The sequence below is a fragment of the Rhinopithecus roxellana genome, chromosome 12, assembly GCF_007565055.1.
Source record: "Rhinopithecus roxellana isolate Shanxi Qingling chromosome 12, ASM756505v1, whole genome shotgun sequence".
Classification (NCBI taxonomy): domain Eukaryota; kingdom Metazoa; phylum Chordata; class Mammalia; order Primates; family Cercopithecidae; genus Rhinopithecus; species Rhinopithecus roxellana.
Genome location: NC_044560.1, coordinates 45,537,907 through 45,557,524, shown reverse-complemented (window position 1 = coordinate 45,557,524; position 19,618 = coordinate 45,537,907). Strand labels below are relative to the sequence as shown.

The 19,618-nt window shown below is 47.6% G+C and overlaps 1 protein-coding gene, 1 long non-coding RNA gene and 1 other non-coding gene across 5 annotated transcripts; 2 read left to right on the top strand and 1 right to left on the bottom strand.

Moving 5' to 3' along the window:
- Positions 1 to 611: 611 nt before the first annotated feature.
- Positions 612 to 2,176, bottom strand: LOC104668082. 3 transcript variants are annotated; one of them, XR_004060327.1, is made up of 4 exons: positions 2,037 to 2,176; positions 1,388 to 1,667; positions 1,076 to 1,186; positions 612 to 913 (listed from the first exon to the last, which is right to left on the bottom strand). It is a non-coding gene; the product is annotated as an uncharacterized LOC104668082 (long non-coding RNA). The 3 variants fall into 3 exon arrangements; XR_004060328.1 differs by having other exon boundaries at positions 1,574 to 1,667; XR_004060329.1 differs by having other exon boundaries at positions 2,031 to 2,147.
- An 80-nt stretch (positions 2,177 to 2,256) lies between these two features.
- On the top strand, positions 2,257 to 4,844 carry FOXD3 (forkhead box D3). The gene has a single exon (XM_010370697.2). It carries the CDS (start codon positions 2,778 to 2,780, stop codon positions 4,212 to 4,214), a length of 1,437 nt encoding a protein of 478 aa, XP_010368999.2. The 5' UTR covers positions 2,257 to 2,777; the 3' UTR covers positions 4,215 to 4,844.
- Positions 4,845 to 13,479: 8,635 nt separating this feature from the next.
- On the top strand, positions 13,480 to 13,541 carry LOC115892531. Its single transcript, XR_004052404.1, has one exon. It is a non-coding gene; the product is annotated as a U7 small nuclear RNA (small nuclear RNA).
- Positions 13,542 to 19,618: the final 6,077 nt, after the last annotated feature.

Here is a 19,618-nt window from a genome sequence, read left to right as displayed (position 1 = left end):
CGAAATTAGGCTCATTTGGAGACTACTTCGAGACCGGTGAGGGGAGCCCTGTAGCCACCATCCTCCGGCACGCGTCCACACTTACTTGTCCACGCGGGCCCAGCCACCAAGGCCGCAGCAGGGCCAGCGCTGCGCCCCGCGCCCCTGCCTCTAGGGCTGGGCAACCGAAGCAGAGCAAAGGAAGTTCCTGAATGTGTAAATTTCAGGTTTTTTTTTTTTTTTTTTTTTTTTGGACCTTCCGACCCTCCTTCGGTTGCTGAGGCAGTTGCAACCGCGAACTCTGCAGTTCCGGGCGGTGGCCAGCCAGCTCAGCCCGGGTCGGTTTCGCGGAAGGCTGTCTAGACGGCATGGTAAACGGTTCGAAGCCTGCGGGCCACAAAGCTGTGAAGCTACAGAAATCAACTCTGAGATGCGTTTTAGGGCCGGGTGCAACCTTGGGATCATTCAGATAAAGAAAAACCGTGGAGGTTAGCGGGCGTCTCAGGATAAAGTCACCACACCCCACCCTGCTCCCAGCCTCAAATGAGTTAGTATTCTATCCGAGGAAACTGTCTAATGAAGATGAAAGTCAATCTGTGTGTCTCAATGCCTGTAATGAAGCAGGTTTACAGATTTTTAAATTTTTATTTTATTGAATTATTTTTGGTGTATCTAGGCCAAGGAAAGAGGAGATCGTGGATGGGGAAACAGACTGAAGGAATCGGAAGCACCACTGTCCATCCGGAATTAAATCCACATCCCAGCATCTTCTGCAAATATTTCACTAATTATTTCCTCTCGGAACTCCTCCCCTCGTGCTCCTTCCTCTGGTGAGGCCGGCGCTTACCTCCCAGGCCGCAGCGTACAGACAGGGATTGGGTTACGTGTGCCTGCCACACCAGGCACAGGCTCTTGCGGCTCCCAACTAGGCGGCCTAAATGCGGAAGGAAAGAGGCAGCGCATCGCCGATTCACCGGGTCAAGAGCACTGACTTTCCTTGGAGGTGTGAGGTCCACGAATCCCAGCCACGCACTTGGGGGTCGGTTTGCTGTGCCTCCCCCTCCAGTCCCAGTGAAATTCCCACAGTTTTTCCTACCATCACTGACTTGCCTTGCACTCCGCGTGCACTGGCCACACATCCTCGCCTCCTCCAACCGCTCCGCCGCTGGTTTCCTTGGAAGTTAAATCTTGGAGGATTTGTCTACACCTTAAGAGGACAAAATCCACTTTAGTTGGCAGCAACGGAGAGCCCTGAACGCTGGCATGCCCAAGTCTGCCCAGGTTCCCCCGAGGCCATGCCCACCGCCCGGGAAGTCACCGCCCGCACACCTCATGTTTCTTCAGCCGTCCCTGGGCGCTGCGTCTAACCTGGAGGCACCAGGCCTCTTCCCGGATCCACTCGACTTACCCGGGCCGCTGCCAATGCCAGCTCCTTCCCCAGCGCCTCATTTCCGATTTTTTCATATGCTAAGTCGTTTAACAACTCCAAGTAGCCAGTTATGGCTTCTTTATTTATAGGGTCCCTGTTATTTTACGTCGTTTTTATTTCTCTCGGCAACTATTCTAATAGATTAATCAATAGCCATTTTCTGACCTTCGGGAACCCCAGCTGATGCTGTTTGTGGCCGCATGAAAAAACACATACAGGAAAATACGCTTGCATCCAGCCGGGAAAGAGCAGGCAGGACCTAAGTGGTTTGGTTGAGGGAGGGGGAAAAAGACATCTCAGCAGGTGTCTTCCCCAGAATGAGCACTGAGGCCAGAGGGGGATCTGAAGTCTAATTAGCAGGAGGGAGCCGGGTGCGCTGCTCTTACTCTTTAAAGCTAAAAACAATAAAACAAAAAGCAAAACAGAGACTAAGTTTTGCTTTTCAAAAGATGGTATGGGAACCTCGTTCTAGGTCGCCCGTCCCTGTCTAAGGAGTGTGGCAAAGGGGGGCAGAGAAGGGGGAATGGAGAGGGGGCGGGGAAGGCAGGGCAGCGACAGTCGCACAGTCCCGCGGACGCTCTCAGGCCCACGCCCTCGCTCCCTCACACCCACCCACACTCACACCCACCCGCTCCTGGGCCCCAGGGCCCGGCTCCAGCCTGGGCGGGGGGTCTCCGGGCGGGCCGGAGCGCCCTCGGGGCCTGGGGGATGCTGGCGCACAGTGCGGAGCGGAGTTGCGAGTCTCTGGTCCCTTTGTTGACAATTTCCTGAACCAACTTGAGTTTGGCCGGTTCCGCCGCGGCCCTGACGTCACGCACGGTCACGTGGCCCCGCCTCCCGCTGGATCTTTAAGTAGAAAGTAATCTATCAGGCCAGTCCTTAAAACGGGACTTTCGACTACCGGGGCTTCGGCGTCCCTGACACCCAGCCCCCTGCCCCCCCGCTACTGCCCCTGCCCGCGCCCTCCGGAGCTGCTCGGCGCCCGGCGTTCCGCGCCCGCCTGGACCGCTCCTGCGCCCCACGCCAGGGCCAGAGGCCGAGGAAGGCGGGCTAAGTGAGGGGGCGCGGCGTGGAGAACCGCCGGGGCCAGGAGTGGTAGCGAGCGCCTAGTACCGAGCGCCAGGGACGGCAGGAGTTCGCGGAGCGCGGCCGCTGGGGGCGGACGGCAGAGCCCGCGCCGCGCTATGCGGGGCCGCCGAGTGTGAGCTGAGCCGAGCGGGCCCCAAGACACCTGCGGCCCCCTCCCCTCTCCCTGCCCCCCATCTTTCGGGGGCACTCAAACCCTCTTCCCCTGAGCTCCGCGGCAGCCCCCGACCACCCCCATCGCCCTCTGCCCCCTCCTCGCCGCCGCTACCAACCCCGAGGAGGGATGACCCTCTCCGGCGGCGGCAGCGCCAGCGACATGTCCGGCCAGACGGTGCTGACGGCCGAGGACGTGGACATCGATGTGGTGGGCGAGGGCGACGACGGACTAGAGGAGAAGGACAGCGACGGGGGTTGCGATAGCCCCGCGGGGCCGCCGGAGCTGCGCCTGGACGAGGCGGACGAGGTGTCCCCGGCGGCACCCCATCACGGACAGCCTCAGCCGCCCCACCAGCAGCCCCTGGCATTGCCCAAGGAGGCGGCCGGAGCCGGGGCCGGACCGGGGGGCGAGGTGGGCGCGCCCGAGGCGGACGGCTGCAAGGGCGGTGTTGGCGGCGAGGAGGGCGGCGCGAGCGGCGGCGGGCCCGGCGCGGGCAGTGGTTCGGCGGGAGGCCTGGCCCCGAGCAAGCCGAAGAACAGCCTGGTGAAGCCGCCCTACTCGTACATCGCGCTCATCACCATGGCCATCCTGCAGAGCCCGCAGAAGAAGCTGACCCTGAGCGGCATCTGCGAGTTCATCAGCAACCGCTTCCCCTACTACCGGGAGAAGTTCCCCGCCTGGCAGAACAGCATCCGCCACAACCTCTCACTCAACGACTGCTTTGTCAAGATCCCCCGCGAGCCGGGCAACCCGGGCAAAGGCAACTACTGGACCCTGGACCCGCAGTCCGAGGACATGTTCGACAACGGCAGCTTCCTGCGGCGCCGGAAACGCTTCAAGCGCCACCAGCAGGAGCACCTGCGCGAGCAGACGGCGCTCATGATGCAGAGCTTCGGCGCCTACAGCCTGGCGGCGGCGGCCGGCGCTGCGGGACCCTACGGCCGCCCCTACGGCCTGCACCCAGCGGCGGCGGCCGGTGCCTATTCGCACCCGGCAGCGGCGGCGGCCGCGGCGGCTGCGGCGGCGCTCCAGTACCCGTACGCGCTGCCGCCGGTGGCGCCGGTGCTGCCTCCCGCCGTGCCGCTGCTGCCCTCGGGCGAGCTGGGCCGCAAAGCGGCCGCCTTCGGCTCACAGCTCGGCCCGGGCCTGCAGCTGCAGCTCAATAGCCTGGGCGCCGCCGCGGCCGCTGCGGGCACAGCGGGCGCCGCGGGCACCACCGCGTCGCTCATCAAGTCCGAACCAAGCGCACGGCCGTCGTTCAGCATCGAGAACATCATAGGTGGGGGCCCCGCGGCTCCCGGGGGCTCGGCGGCGGGCGCTGGGGGCGCCGGCGGCACTGGGGGTTCCGGGGGCGGCAACACGGCGCAGTCATTTCTGCGGCCACCCGGGACCGTGCAGTCGGCAGCGCTCATGGCCACGCACCAACCGCTGTCGCTGAGCCGGACGACTGCCACCATCGCGCCCATCCTGAGCGTGCCGCTCTCCGGACAGTTTCTGCAGCCCGCAGCCTCGGCCGCCGCCGCTGCAGCCGCCGCCGCGCAAGCCAAATGGCCGGCGCAATAGGGACGCGCCAGTGGCCGGTACCCAAGGCCCGGCGGGGGCCTGGAGCGGCAGCTGCACCTCCAGGCTGCGCGCCCCGTCCCGAGCCCGGTCCCGGTCCCGCTGCCCAATCCTGGACTCTGCCTCTCCCCCATTTCCTTTCCCCTGAGCCCCCAACGCCTACCTTCCGCGGCCTCCACCCCTCGCGCACACTTAAGCTGGTGGAGCAAACTCACCGCGTGCCCGCCGGGAATAGCTTTCCATACAGGTAAAACCGAAAACCGAATTTTCCAAAAATGCACCCCGACGGCGCCTGCTCTTAGTACCGTGGGGATGGGAGGGAAATTCTTTGTAAATATTTGTAAAAAAATTATTGACTTTCCTTTTGGGGTTTTTATTTTTTTAAGAAAAAACAAATTCCGTAGATTTAGAGCTCTGAACTTTCATTTTTTTTGAAGGTTCACTCTCCGAAGTTTTATCTGAGAAAAGAATGTATAGAGACGTTGGGAGATTTTAAATATAAAAAATTTTCAAAAAGGCAAAAAGTGTCATTCTATTATAAAAGTCTGTTTATATATGAATGAATATATATGGTATTCTAAATGTTATTCCATCGTGTTGTACACAACTTTGTAAATAAATTTTTAAAATGCCCAGCCTAGTGTTTTATTTAGTTGTCTGAAGTAAATGGCAAGATTTTTAAATGGTTTTTGCCTTTTCTCCTCCCCAGAAAATCAAGGAATTTCAAGTAATGACCTTTTCAAACTTTGTAATTCATAATTTGAGTGTAAGAAAATTTTAATTGAAGAAAGGAAACAGTATGCCTAATTTAAATTGTGTTAATAATTTTCTTTTAGTTTTCGCATAAAATCAGGATGTGAGTGATATCATTCATATCAACCCATTAAATCTAAATGACCAGACATTTCTGTAAAGTAAGCTGTCATTTAAAAAAAGAAACCGAAACAACAGCAGTCTTTAAATGTTGTTGTTTTTTTTAAATGACCAGACTTGTGTCTTCCACAATGAAAACTTCCCAAATGAGAGAGTTCCTGGTCATTTCAATTATCCTTTGAAAAGTAAGTAAATTACAAACATCCCTCTTTTTAACATTTAAATCTTAGATTTTTGAAATTATTTCTCTTTATTCCTTAAGTGGAAGTGGTAAATAGACCCAGCTGGTTTTAAAAATTTATGTTAAGGCATTTTACATTTTGCAGTGAGATTTTATTTATATTCATCTGATAGATAATACATAGTTTTGTTTTCATAATATTGTCAAATAAGATACCTCATTTATATGGCAATAATCAATCCACAACATAATTGGATTTCTGAAGAGTTCCTATAGATGCTTCCTCTCCCTCCAATCCGAAGCCTTTCTGAAGGCCAAGGAATGGTGGCCTTAATACTCTTTTTAAAACAGCTGAATATCACCTCTCTCCCCTTTTTTTCTTTACCTTAGGCTAGGTTAGTGTGAAATGCGAGATCATAGGGCAGGAATGGGGAAGGTCCTCGTAGATTATTTTTAATGTGCATTTCAGCTGTTAAAAACCTTTTAAAAGAAAGTATGAAGGTAGAAATGAAACATCTTGATGTGGAAGGCTGGTTCTCACTATCAGCATATCCTCAAAAGGCATCAATTCTAATTATTTTGTAATTAATTTAGCTGTTACAATTACTTGTGCGAAATCGCTTTTAAAAACTGGAGCGAGTAGCAGTGCTGTCGGCTGGGCCCTGCGCGCGTCCTTTTGGTTAAACCCGGCCAGTCCCCAGTGTTGTCCACTTTGCCTCCCTGGTGGTGGAGATGCCTCACCATAGCGGATCCCAGCCTCATTTCTCCTCTGTCGACGTGGGCTGGGAGTTGCTTTGAAAGACACTTCCTTGCAAATACCGAATCTGTTTTCCTGGTAAACCGTAAACATTATTGTGTCCTTGAGTAAACATTCCTTCGGGATCAGGGTCCTAAAATAAAACAAGCTGCCGGGGGTGAGATAGTTTAACTTGATAAACAAGAACCTGATAACCACCGCGAGAGAGGAGCAATGGTAACCTTCACCGAGAGGAGATTATGGACCACACGGTCTCCGGGCGGGTCCCTTCTAATCTCCTTTTACAAGGAAAACTAAACGGATCTAATTTTGTTTGTGTGTTGCAGCTATAAAAGTAACAAGTTGTTTCACAGTTGTGTCTGGCTAATCGGTTTTTACACAAACAGCAAATGGTACATGATTTGTGCAAACACATAGAGAGGTTATTTCTAAATTTAGCTGACACCCCCTGGGAAAAGGGAAAGGCAGGGCTTCTTGAATTCACTTTTAGCCTCAAGAAGCTGCTGATCCAAGGCTTCTAAATGACATTGGATAACAGGGGCCTCATTCCATCCCTGATCCTTTGTTACTTATAAAATTACTCGCTCATATTTCCTCGCATAGCAGCAATACCGGCCGAGCCTGCGTCAGCAGCGTGACACTCAGCCACAAGCCGCCGCCGGAGACTCGCAGGGCTTTTTCTAGCGCTACATTCATTAGGCGGCGGGGTGAACAGCAGAGACCTGCCGGCAACTTTCCTTCCAGCCAATTCTTACCCTTGAACGACGGCCTAGAGATGGTCCCCTTCCTTTATGTCGTGGAGGGCAGGAAACTCTCGGACCCAGACCCCCAACCTGCCAGCGGTTATTTAAAGTCCCGGTAGATGTCAGGAAGATGGGCCCGGCCGTCGCACCCTCAAAAACTCTTTTTGGTTTAAGCTTTTTAAACCTCGAAGATTTAGCACAGAAGGGGAAATGCAAATATCATAGATAATGATCGCAAGCACTTAGTGGTAGGGCGGATGGAAGCCTGAAACCCATTTGATGTTATGGAACTCAGGCATCTGCGACAAACGGCACTGGAAACAGCTCTCTCGTTGAGATTTAAAGGCAACTCTACTGATACCCACTTTTTATTCCACTTAAGAAAAGAAAACTAAAGGAAGGGAGGGCAGATTTATTTGCAATAAAAGGAGGAAGCTGGTTGATTGTTATGGGGAAGATTTTAGCTTTCGGCTACACATGCATTTAGACGTTTCTACTTTCTCTAGCACTTATTCCTAGAAAAATCAATCCAGCCCTGAGGCCTGTGGCCCCTACAGTGTTCCCAGGACCAAGTTCTGAGTGGGACCGCACGCATCTAGTCCCTCCGGAAGGTGGATCTGGATGTCCAGGGAAAGGCGAACGAAGAGTAGAGCAAAACATGTGCGGGCTGAGGGCTCTCGATGCGATGGCAGATGTGGCCTGTAGGGGGCGACGAGCAGACGGAAGACCGCGGTTTGTCTGGAAGGGTCCAGCCCCAGCCCCAGAGGCCTCTCCTTCCCTCCCAGGCTCTGAGCCTTCTGACATCCTTGCTTATTCTCAGGCCCCGTACGCCTAGGTCGAATCTCGAGAAGCTGCTTTCCTCCTTTCCTCCGCCTGTGTCCTGGGAGGAACAGAGTCCCAAGAGGAGTTTGTCCTAAAGATTGGGAGGCAGTAAAGTTTAGTGATGAGGAAACATTGACTTGGAAGCAATTAAGAGTTATATTTGAGGTTATTTATTTCACGTGGTTTATAGGGTGAGTCTTGGTAGTAAGGAGAACATGAAAGGCTGATATGTGTGTGAGAGAGGTGTGTATTTTTAACTTGAGTCCCTTGAGAAACTGTCCTGAAGGGTATGTGATCTTTCAGATCTTCCTTTCAGAAAGTGTGTTTCAGAGCCTTATGTCCCCCGACTCCACCTGTGTCCCCGGTGGTGCAAGCTGCAGAATAAAGTAGTGAAGGCAGGAGGTTGAAAGGGCATTCTGAAAGTGCCAGGCTGAGCTTTGTGGGGGGCCGTCTGTTTCAAGGGAGGAGGCGACAGGAAGAAGCGGGATGAGAAAGGCCTTGCCAGAAGGCGTTCCAACAGGGATTAGGCATTTCCTAACTGTGATTTTGGACAAGCTGCTTGGTTTCTTTGCATGTCTGCATTTCCTCGACTCTTCAGTGAGAATGAGTCTGCCTGTCACCCGGGCTTGCAGAATTAGGTGAATTGGTGTCAGTGAAAAATGTCTTATAAACTGTAAAGTACTGGGGGCATGTAGAGTTTGTTTTTTAATGGCCTCTGCACGAAGAAACAACTCTGTTCTAAGCACTGGTACACTACCAAATAGGTTGGCTTGGTTTTGAACAATTTGATTTTAGGTATGACAGGTGGATTTTTCTAAGAGGGGTTGCAGAACCCATCCCAGGAAACTCCCACCTCAGAAAGGGCTTTTAAAAGGTGGAGCCTCCTCCTGGTCTGTAGCCCTTTCACCATGCCTGCGGAGAAGCCCTCGGTGCCCACCCATCCTTCAGCCTGCACCCCCAGCTCCAGGGGCAGGGCATATCTCTCTCTCCTCTCTGGCAGAGCGGCCTACTCTGCTGTTTGCCCCTATGCTTCCACTATCCGAGGCGAGTGGGGAAACCTGAGTCCACCGCTGACAGACACCCATTAGTGCAAGATGCGGCCTGGGAGGCGAATTAAAGGTAACCAGATCCCAAACCCACTTAAAAGACGACCCTCCCCTTGCTGCCCTCCAACAGTTGGCAGAGTTACACCCAGAGCCAACTACTCTCTTCGTCACTCCCCCTCCCCTTGCCCTCTGAGGAATGTACAAGCCATTCTTTGCTCCCTGGGGTACACAAAACAAAATTTGAAAATAAATGTAAAACCAGCCAGGGTGTCTGTAAGGAAAGCATAACCATCTTATTTTTATTTCCTGAAGTGTTGTCATATATTAGAATTTTCCTTAATGCAGAATTAAATTGGTCCCCTCCCCCATTTTAACATAAAACTGCTACCTAAGGCTCTTCTCCAGATGATCTGTGCTTTTGCACACAGCTCAGTCCCATCAGGGGCGAGGTGGGGAAGAAGAGGGACACCTTCACTCTCTTGCCTGAGTCCTCTGGTGCTGAAGAATATCGGCATTAGAAGTGGCCTCCGGGGTCACCCTGGTCCTCTTTTCACACAGGCCCACCCAAAAGGTTCTGGGACTTACCCAGGGTCACTCAGCAGCCCAAGTGCAAGCTATGGAAGTACTCGGAGGAGGAAAAAGTGTGCTTTACCCAGCAAGAAGGCGCCACTTGAGGAAACAAAAACAGCAGACTCGGGGGCAAGGAAGACTGGGGAGGGTTGAGAGAAGGGAAAGACAGACACAGACGCGCCAGGCCGATGGAACTCAGCTCCGGGAAGGCTGTGGACCTGGACCCTGGGGCTTCCCGCGGCCTGGGCGCCTCTGGCCCGGCGATGGGCGGTTCTGCCGGGACCGACGGCCCCATTTCCTTCTGGCCTCATGATTTGGGAGGGAAGAAAGAAGGCGGGAACTGCAGGCCCGAAGCTCCCCTCGCCCAGCGGCCCAACCACAGTGCTGTCGTGTCGGGGATCGGTCCCCAAGGGCGCCCCAACCCTCTGCCCACGCCAAGATCACCCCCGTGCTAACCTCGAGGGCTCGGCCTGCGGGACTCCAGCTGCCCCTGCCTGGAGGGAGGGAAGGGAGAAGAGAATACGAATTAATTACGAAGGAAACCCAGGTGTGAAAGGCACCCTCCGCGGAGCTGGGCGTGCAGCGGGGCGCGCGGTGGGGCCTCAGCTCCCGTCCCAGTCCCGCGGCGACTCAGTTGGCGGCTCATGGGAGGCTCGCGAAGGAAAATAAATCCCCTCAGAGTGAACCTGGGAGGCCGAGAGGACCCAGCCTGGGATCTCTGGGGAAATAGGGGCAAGTTTACCACGGTCTAATTAAGCCACAGCCCTAGCGTGAGGACCCTGGCGACCCGGCCGGGCTGGGGGATGGACAGGAGTGTCCCCCACCCCCGGCCGCGAACCGGCAGCGAGAAGCACACTCTCCGCCATCCCCGGCCCCGCCGCTCCCGCCTCTGCGGACTCCGCGTTTGCCATGCTGCTTCCCGGGGTCCGGGGACCAGAGCTGCGGTGCACGTCTTAGTGAAGGGGAGAACTTTGGTTCTTTTCCTGCCTCCATCCCTCCCACTTTCCTCTCAACAGATGGTAAGGAAGACTCAGTTTTCTCCGAAAAAGCCCCTGTAACCCCTTTCTGCAAAGGGCGCGTGCCTAGGTTCGCGGGGAGCTCTCTTGTCCGCCCCGGAACAATCCTAAACTCTAAACGTTCTCTTTGCTCTCGAGGTTCCCCTGGGATGCAGCGTCTCCTCCGCGAAGCCTTCCTGAGCCTCCCTGCCCAGGTCAGTTGCTCCTTCTTGAAGCTCACCGTGCCAATTAATGAGCCATTGTCATTAGTGTTGCCCTGTGAGTTCCTGGTGAGTTCCTGACTGCCTAGCATTGCTGAACACAAAGGGGACGATCTAAATTATTTGATGAATAACAGCCTTGCACCACGGGAACGGGGATAGGGGATCTTGAAGGCTGTTAACTTATCAAATCGAGTCTTTCTCAGGAGTTTGGGGGACTGTTTTCTTCCCATTTCTTTTCTTCAGTTTCCTTCTTTGTAATAAATGTTTTTTATAAACACTTAATTTTTTAAATGAATGAATTTTAAGCCTTTATTAGAGGTCTAAAAAGCGTAAGACCCGTCAACTATGTATTTTTCTGACATGTTTTCTCAGTCATTGTGAAATTAGTTGAGAACTTCTCCCAGCCTGAAGTACCAGTAGCTGGTTCCACCTCCCACCCTAATGTAGAAACCTCTTCAGAACACCTCGGTTTTCAGCCAGTATTTGTTTCCATTTTTCCAGTGGAAGAGGAAGAGGAACCACTACCTCACAAAACAATCCATTCCACTTAAGGGCATCGTTATTTGTTCAAGAGTTTTTCTTTTCTAGAATCCCTTTATTTCCTTAGTAAAGGATAGTGGATTTGAGAGTCATTTGCTCAGATTTTCATATGAAAGATGGTCGTATTTCCGTGTGTTGGGTTTCTTTATCTAGAAACACAAAGAATTCACTGTGCTTTGGATCCTACATTAAAAAAAACTATTTGTGGGGGGAAACTGAGCAAAAGCTAAAGTTTTTAGAAAGCCTCTGGATTCTGTATTCGTTACACACGATCCAGGGTGGTCCAGAGGCCTTGCTTTGAGACCCACTTGGAGAGCCTTGGGTTCAGACTACACTGGTGGTAAAACTCTTGTGGAATGGTTGTAAGAGTTTTGTGTTCTTGGTTTTTTTTAACCAGATAAAAAGCTTTTTTTTTTTTTTTTCATTTTGTTTTTACAAGCTAAGATAAAAAGTATTTTTTAAAAGTTAAATCATTTAATTCATCTTTCATTGCTGTATTCCTTGGCATAAAAGTTACATCTTACCTATATTAGTCATCTAAACCACTCATCATATAAAACTAAGAACTCAGATGTCTTCTCTGGAAAATATTAATGTAGATTCCACTGTTTAATTAGAGAAGCAGAAAGAGGAAAAATCCCAGATATTTGGCCATTGCCTTCCAATTGGAATCGAGATAATGTGTTCTTTTGTGTTACCCATTTAATGCGTTTTTTTTTTTGACAAATTTATATCCCAGTTTGTGTGGTTCCCATTTTATTTAGTCTTCATATAGCCCTGTTTGTTTCCTTCTTTGCCATCATTACAGGTTACACTGGTAAACCTTCTCTCAAATTCTACAGGCTTGCAAATGTAAATGTTGGTTACAAAAGCAAGGTAGTATCAAGATCAGCACAAATTAATGACAACCACTGTGAAGCATCTGCTTTATTGATGGTACTTCAACAACATCATCTTTCCACATATATCAGGAACTAAGACTTTATAATAAAGTTGCTCTTGTTGCTAGAGGGAATCAAGTGCAAGAGTTAATAGATTGGATTAAAAGACAAGACTAATTCTTAGTCCTAATCCTGACATTGAATTTAGAAGCCCACATACAGTAAAGATTGCTAGTGAAAATTTAGCTGAGAGAAGGAAAGGAATTACAGTATAATAACTATCATTTCAAAATTTTAGCTTTTTGAGTAACTGTTTTAAAAATTTAGAGTTTTTTTAAACCTTGATTTTACTTTTATCTTGATTTAAGATATCTGTCATTCAAACCTCCAGCAGTTTCAGAACTTATTTACTCTAATACTGATACTATATAATACAATTCAGGGTAAGGGACTGAATTATTCTCTGCTACCACCACCTATGAGGTCCAATAAATAATCTGAAGGAGACTCACAGGAGATTATGAGCAGGAATCCATGCTCAACTTTGGGAACCAGTATTCTAGTGCAGTATATTCAAAATACATACTTAATGGGTTACATTTTTTTTGTTGTTACTTTAAGATAAAATATTCTTACAGTAAATGAGATGAAGTTTGGGAAGCATATTATCAGTTGTGAGAGCTAAATACTTATGATGTAAGAGATATTTATATTGTGTTTTTCAAACTGATTCCCTTACTTGGGAAGGTTTCTTATTTGAGACAGAGAATGATATTCTGGAAGGCACATAGGCTTTGGAATTGATAATCTTAGGGTCAAATTCTGGCTCTGCCATTTCTTAACTATGTGATCCTGATTAAAGTTACTCAGCCTCTCTGAATCTCAGTTTTCTTACCTACAAAATGAGGATCAGAATAGGAAGATTTACTATCACATATTTGGAGTGCTCAAATATGGGTGCTCTTAGTACTATACAGTTTTGTTGTTATATAGTGGTCACATTTTCATGAGGCTACCTTAATTTTTACTCTGATATCATATACCAAATAGTTGCACATTTCATATTTAAACATGAAGTCATTGAGACCACTGTCTCTTCCATCTGCTTGAGCTAGGTATCATTTTTGTGTTCTCACAACTTAACAAATGTGAAACAATTTACTCTGTAGTGTTGCTTGGTAAATCATTTTTTCACTTTCAGGATATTTTTCAGTCTTGTGGATGAGAGGTCTTGACAATAGTCATTAAAGATATGATAGCATTTTCACAAGAACAAGGACATGTGCCTTATGTCTCTTTGCTGAGCTCTAGTCTGGGTGGACTAGTTTTAACATTTCTCTAGATCTACACTAATATTTCACTAGGAAAAGTCACTATCTGCCTAGGTAGGATCTGATTAAGTCAGTACCTACTTTTGCTAATAAAGACCGCCTTAGTTACACTATCTAGTTAATGGGAGGATGTGATGTTGTATAGTTCCAGGAGGATGGGATAGAAGTCAGCCGGTTTGGGTTTGCTGGATGGTGACTTTGGTTAAGTCACTTGAAACTCAAAACTGCAGATTATTATTATCTAGTGGAGACATATTACATATCTGTTTAGCTTACTCCCATTAAACCAAACATCATTTTAAAAGCAGTGTTACAGTTCTTTTAGAATTAGTCTAGCAGGTTTTCCAGTTCTCACCAGAAAACTAAAGAAATAAAAATAAAAAAATATATATAGAGAGAGAATGAAAATCCACTTAAATGTGAAGCTACCCTGAATTCTACTTAATGGGCACAAGATGCAGGGAAGTGAAGCAAGGGTGGCACAAATTGCTGTTTCCATAGTTAGTGTCAGTTCTCTTATCCTTTTCTTTTTTCTTTTCTTTTTCTTTCCTTTTTTTTCTTTTTCTTTTTCTTTTTTCTTTTTTTTTTTTTGAGATGGAGTTTCACTCTTGTCACCTAGGCTGGAGTGTAATGGCGCGATCTCAGCTCACTGCAACCTCTGCCTCCCGGGTTCAAGCACTTCTCCTGCCTCAGCCTCCCAATTAGCTAGGATTACAGGTGCCCACCACCATGCCTGGACAGTTTTTTGAATTTTTTTAGTAGAGATGGGGTTTCACCATGTTGGCTAGGCTGGTCTCGAACTCCTGACCTCAGGTGATCCACCTGCCTCAGCCTCCCAAAGTGCTGGGATTACAAGTGTGAGCCACCGCGCTCGGTTCTCTTATACTTTTTACAGTATGGGCATCTTGCTGCCAAAAGTGTTGGTGTTTAAATATACTACCCTCATTTTTTGTACAATATAGCCTCTAAATGCAAGTCAGCTATTTCTTTTTTTCTTTTTCCTTTCTTCCTTCCTTCCTTCCTTCCTTCCTTCCTTTTCTTTTTTCCTTCCTTCCTTCCTTCTTTTCTTCCTTCCTTCCTTCCTTTCTCTCTCTCTCTCTCATTCATTCATTCATTCATTCATTCATTCATTTCTTTTGACAGAGTTTCACTCTGTTACCCAAGCTACAGTGCAGTGGCATGATCATGGTTCACTGCAGCCTCAACTGCCCAGACTCAAACAATCCTCCCAAGTGTCTGGGACATCACATGTGCACTGCCACATTTGGCTAATTTTTATAGAGACAGAATCTCACTATGTTGCCCAGGCTGCAAATTAGCTATTATATCTATAGCTCAACCAAAGGAAAAGTTAGCTATTTAGATTAATGGAGATATGGTATGCTTATATACTGTAAAGGAAACTTTAAAAAATTTTTGTGACTAATTTTTATTATATTTGATTTTTACCTTACATGTTTCTTTAGAGTCTAACTCCTGCATAAGATGCAATTTCCATTGTAATATCTGCCTTACCAGGGTTGTTCTGAGAATCAAGTGATATATGTTTAATTGCTTTGCAAAATTTAACAGTGCTATGAAATGTAAATTGTTTCTGTCCTCTGGACAAGACTTGGCCAGGAATTCATTCTAATAGATTTGCTCTTATTTGTTTTGTGTTTTCACACAGAAAGGGAATTATAGATAAGTATAGAACAACAGCCATGATGATGATGATAGGAGCTTAGAAGATAAATTGACCCCTTACCACATGCCAGAAAATGTGCTTAGTGCTTTAAGAAGATTATCTCAGTTAGATACTTCTTTAGGGGGAGTTCCTCCTCTAGATTTCTATCATGTAGGCCCTCCTAGAGTTACCTCACTTCAAATTGGGAAATCTCCAAGTGTGTGTGTGTGTGTGTGTGTGTGTGTGTATAGTTCTTTTTTTATTCTTATAGAGCTGAACTAGTAAGTGCTAGGCAGGGAAATATTTATTTCCTACTGAACATGTTTCCATGGTGAGGAATTTTTATTAGAGGAAGATGTGAGCTTCTCCCTTTCCCCCTGCCCCCTCCACTAAGGACAGGAGAGTGACTTATCTGATTGAAGAGTTTGGAAGAGGGAATTGGGCATTTGTGGATTAGCCACTCTTGTACGTTTTGGGCATGATTGCTTGCAGAGAGGATACATTCTAGTTTTCAGTCTCCACCATGCTATGACCTAGCAAAATATGGTCTATACCTGTGGGTGAGGTCTGCACCTGTTTAGTGCTGCCTATGGCTGGGTAGGTAAATCTGACTAGCTCAGCAACTGTTAACAAGTCCACTTGGGCTGGGCGTGGTGGATCAAGCCTGTAATCCCAGCACTTTGGGAGGCCAAGACAGGCGGATCACGAGGTCAGGAGATCGAGACCATCCTGGCTAACACGGTGAAACCCAATCTCTACTAAAAAATACAAAAAAAAAAACCACTAGCTGGGCGAGGTGGCAGGCGCCTATAGTCCCAGCTACTTGGGAGGCTGAGGCAGGAGAATGGCATAAACCCGGGAGGCGGAGCTTGCAGTGAGCTGAGATCTGGCCACTGCACTCCAGCCTGGGCGACAGAGCGAGACTCCATCTCAAAAAAAAAAAAAAAAAGTCCACTTGATTTTATGTCTTTAATTCAACTTTCACCAGAAATAAAGCTAATATTTTTATTTTTAATAATAAAATATTATTATATTTTATATAATTTATAATAAATTATATAAAATAAATATAAATATAAATATAAATAAATATAAATAAATTTATAAATAAATATATTTATAAATAAATTTATAAATATAAATTGGCTTGACTATAGTAACCACTATTTATATATTTTGGCTTCCCTGGGCCACATTGGAAGAAAAGAATTGTCTTTGGCCACACATAAAATACACTAACACTAATGATAGCTGTTGAGCTAACAAACAAACAAACAAACAAAAAAATCACACAAAAAAATTTCACAATGTTTTAAGAAAGTTTACAAATTTCTGTTGGGCTATATTCAAAGCTGTCCTGGGCCGCATTCAACTCACAGGCCACAGGTTGGACAGGCTTTATGTGTATCAAAACATCATGTTGTATACCTTAAATATAATAAAAATAAAATACGGCTGGTCAAGCTGGGCACGGTGGCTCACACCTGTAATCCCAACACTTTGGGAGGGCAAGGTGGGTGGATCACCTGAGGTCAGGTGTTTGAGACCAACCTGGCCAACATGACGAAAACCCTGTTTTTACTAAAAATACAAAAAACGAAACTAGCTGGGAGTGGTGGCGGGCTCCTGTAATCCCAGATACTCAGGAGACTGAGGTGGGAGAATCGCTTGAATCAGGAAGGTGGATGTTGCAATGAGCCGAGATCGTGCCTTTGCACTCCAGCCTGGGCAACAAGAGCGAGACTCCGTACCAAAAAAAAAAAAAAGGCTGGTCTCAGTGCAGTGGCGTTTACAATTAATTGACACAACCAGTTATAGAGTTCTTTCTTTTTTCTTTTCTTTTTTTTTTTTTGAGACAGGGTCTTGCTCTCTCTCCCAGGTTGGAGTGCAGTGGCACGATCTCGGCTCACTGCAACCTCTGCCTCCTGGCTTCAAGTGATTCTCTAGCCTCAGCCTTCCAAGTAGCTGGGATTACAGACATAGGCCACCACAGCCGGCTAATTTTTGTATTTTTTGTAGAGACAAGGTTTCTCCATGTTGCCCAGACTGATATCAAACTCCTGAACTCAAAGGCATCCACCTGCCTTGGCCTCCCAAAGTGCTGGGATTACAGGTGTGAGCCACCATGCCTGGCCCAGTTATAGATTTCTTTGTTCTATCTTCACTCCCAGTGATTCACTTGACTAGCCTTAAAATATAAATAGGGCTTGGCTGGGCGTGGTGGCTCAAGCCTGTAATCCCAGCACTTTGGGAGGCCGAGTTGGGCGGATCACAAGGTCAGGAGATCGAGACCATCCTGGCTAACACGGTGAAACCCCGTCTCTACTAAAAAAATACAAAAAACTAGCTGGGTGAGGTGGCGGGCGTAGGCCAAGTGCAGTGGCTCATGCCTGTAAACCCAGCACTTTTGGAGGTTGAGGTGGGAGGAGTACTTGAGCGCAGGAGGTCAAGACCAGCCTGGGCAACATGGTGAGATTCCATCTCTACAAAAAACATAAAAATTAGCCAGTGTGGTGGTGCACGCCTATAGTCCCAGCTACTCAGGAAGCAGAGGCAGAAGAATCACTTGAACCGGGGAGACAGAGGTTGTGGTGAGCCTAGATCGCACCATTGCACTCCAGCCTGGGCAACAGAGTGAGACACCATTTCAGAAAAAAAAAGACTGGGTGCAGGAGCTCACGCTTGTAATCCCAGCACTTTGGGAGGCCGAGGCTGGCGGATCACCTGAGGTCGGGAGTTTGAGACCAGCCTGCCTAACATGGTGAAACCCTGTCTCTACTAAAAAATACAAAAATTAGCCGGGCGTGGTGGTATGTTCCTGTAATCCCAGCTACTCAGGAGGCTGAGGCAGGAGAATCACTTGAACCCAGGAGGTGGAGGTTGCAGTGAGCTGAGATCACACCATTGCACTCCAGCCTCGGCAACAGAGCGAGACTCGGTTTCAAAAAATAAAAAAAAATGTTGATTCACTGGTTATTAGAATAGGGGCATTCTGTGCACTAAATATACTTTAATCATACAGTTAAATATGGTTTAATTTTTTTCTCCTATTTCTCTACTTGCCACAATCTGCAAAAATGAGACTCACAGTGACATTCCTTGGGGGCACTTATCAGGCTAGTCCATAGTGATTACCCTTATTTCAGAGTCGCATGGCATTTTGTCTATCCTATACAATTTAGTAGTTAAATGTGTGCTGTCATATGTAGTGGGATGCTGGATAAGGTAGACTTTTGAAAAAAGAATTATCTGAATGGCTCATAGCGTGCAAATATGTTGCAGTAATATTTGGGGAAGGGTGCTCAATATTTTATTATGAAAAAGTTCAAACACAGAAAACATGAATTTTGTTACAAATACCTGTATAATTTCCATTCTACCATGAACACTTTAATACTCATGCTTTTTAAAATTTATTTATTTTTAGTTTTTATTTTTTGAGACAGAGTCTTGCTCTGTAGCCCAGGCTGGAGTGCAGTGCCCACAATCTCAGCTGACTGCAACTCTTGCCTCCCGGGTTCAAGTAATTCTCCTGCCTCGGCCTCCTGAGTAGCTGGGATTACAGGCGCATGCCACCATGTCGACTAATTTTTGTATTCTTAGTAGAGATGGGGTTTCACCATGTTGGCCAGGCTGGTCTCCAACTCCTGACCTCAAGTGATCCATCCACCTCAGCCTCCCAAAGTGCAGGGATTATAGGTGTGAGCCACTGCGCCTGGCCTAATACATATGCTTTATTACATAACCGATCTATCCTTTTATCATTTGATCCATCCATCAGTCCATCTTACTTTTCTGATGCATTTCAAAGTAGAGTGTTGCAGTAAAATTTTGAAATGCTAACATTCTGCTGGGTGTAGTGGCACATGCCTATAATTCCAGTGCTTTGGGAGGCCAAGGCAGGATAGTCCCTTTAGCTCAGGAGTTTGAGTCCAGTCTGGGCAACATAGAGAGACCTCGTCTCTACAAAAATTAAACAAAATTAGCTGGGTGTGGTAGCAGGCACTTGTGGTCCCAGCTACTTGGTGGGGCTGAGGTGGGAGGATTGCTTGAGCTCTAAGGGGTTTGAGGCTGCAGTGAGCTATAATCACACCACTGCACTCCAGCCTGGGTGACAGAGCAAGACCCTGCAGCCTGGGTGACAGCAAGACCCTGTCTCAAAATAAAAGAAAGAAAAATAATGCTAACATTTGATTCCTTTCTTGGAATTTCTTGTGACTCCTTTATTTCCTCTTGAGAGGCAGAAGCCATATAGCAGAGCAGACAAGGTCTGGAGCCTGACTGCCTGGGCTTGAAATCCATCCCTGTCACCTACTAGCTGTGTGACCTGAGCAACCTTACTGTGATTTAGTGTTCTCATCTGAAACAAGAGGATTATAACAGTTCCTACCTTGTGAAGTTGTTGTGGGACTAAGTGAGGTAGTTACAGGCAGGGCATTTGCAACAGTGCTTGGCGAACAAACACTTGTAGAATGCTAAGTGGCACTAGGCACTGAATACATATTAACTCCTTTAATTGTGACCAAAACCTTATGAGGTAGTACTATTATTATAAAATATAATGAATATTAAGCTATTATTGTTTGTTTTAGCAGAAATTCATAGAGGAAAAAGTCTGCTTAGTTTGCAGTGGCACAATTGTCACTCATTGTAACCTCAAACTCCTGGGTGTAAGCAATCCTCCTGACTCAGCCTCTTGAGTAACTAGGACTACAGATGTGCACCACCACACCCAGCTAATTTTTAAATTCTTTTGTAGAGACAGGGTCTCACCCAGG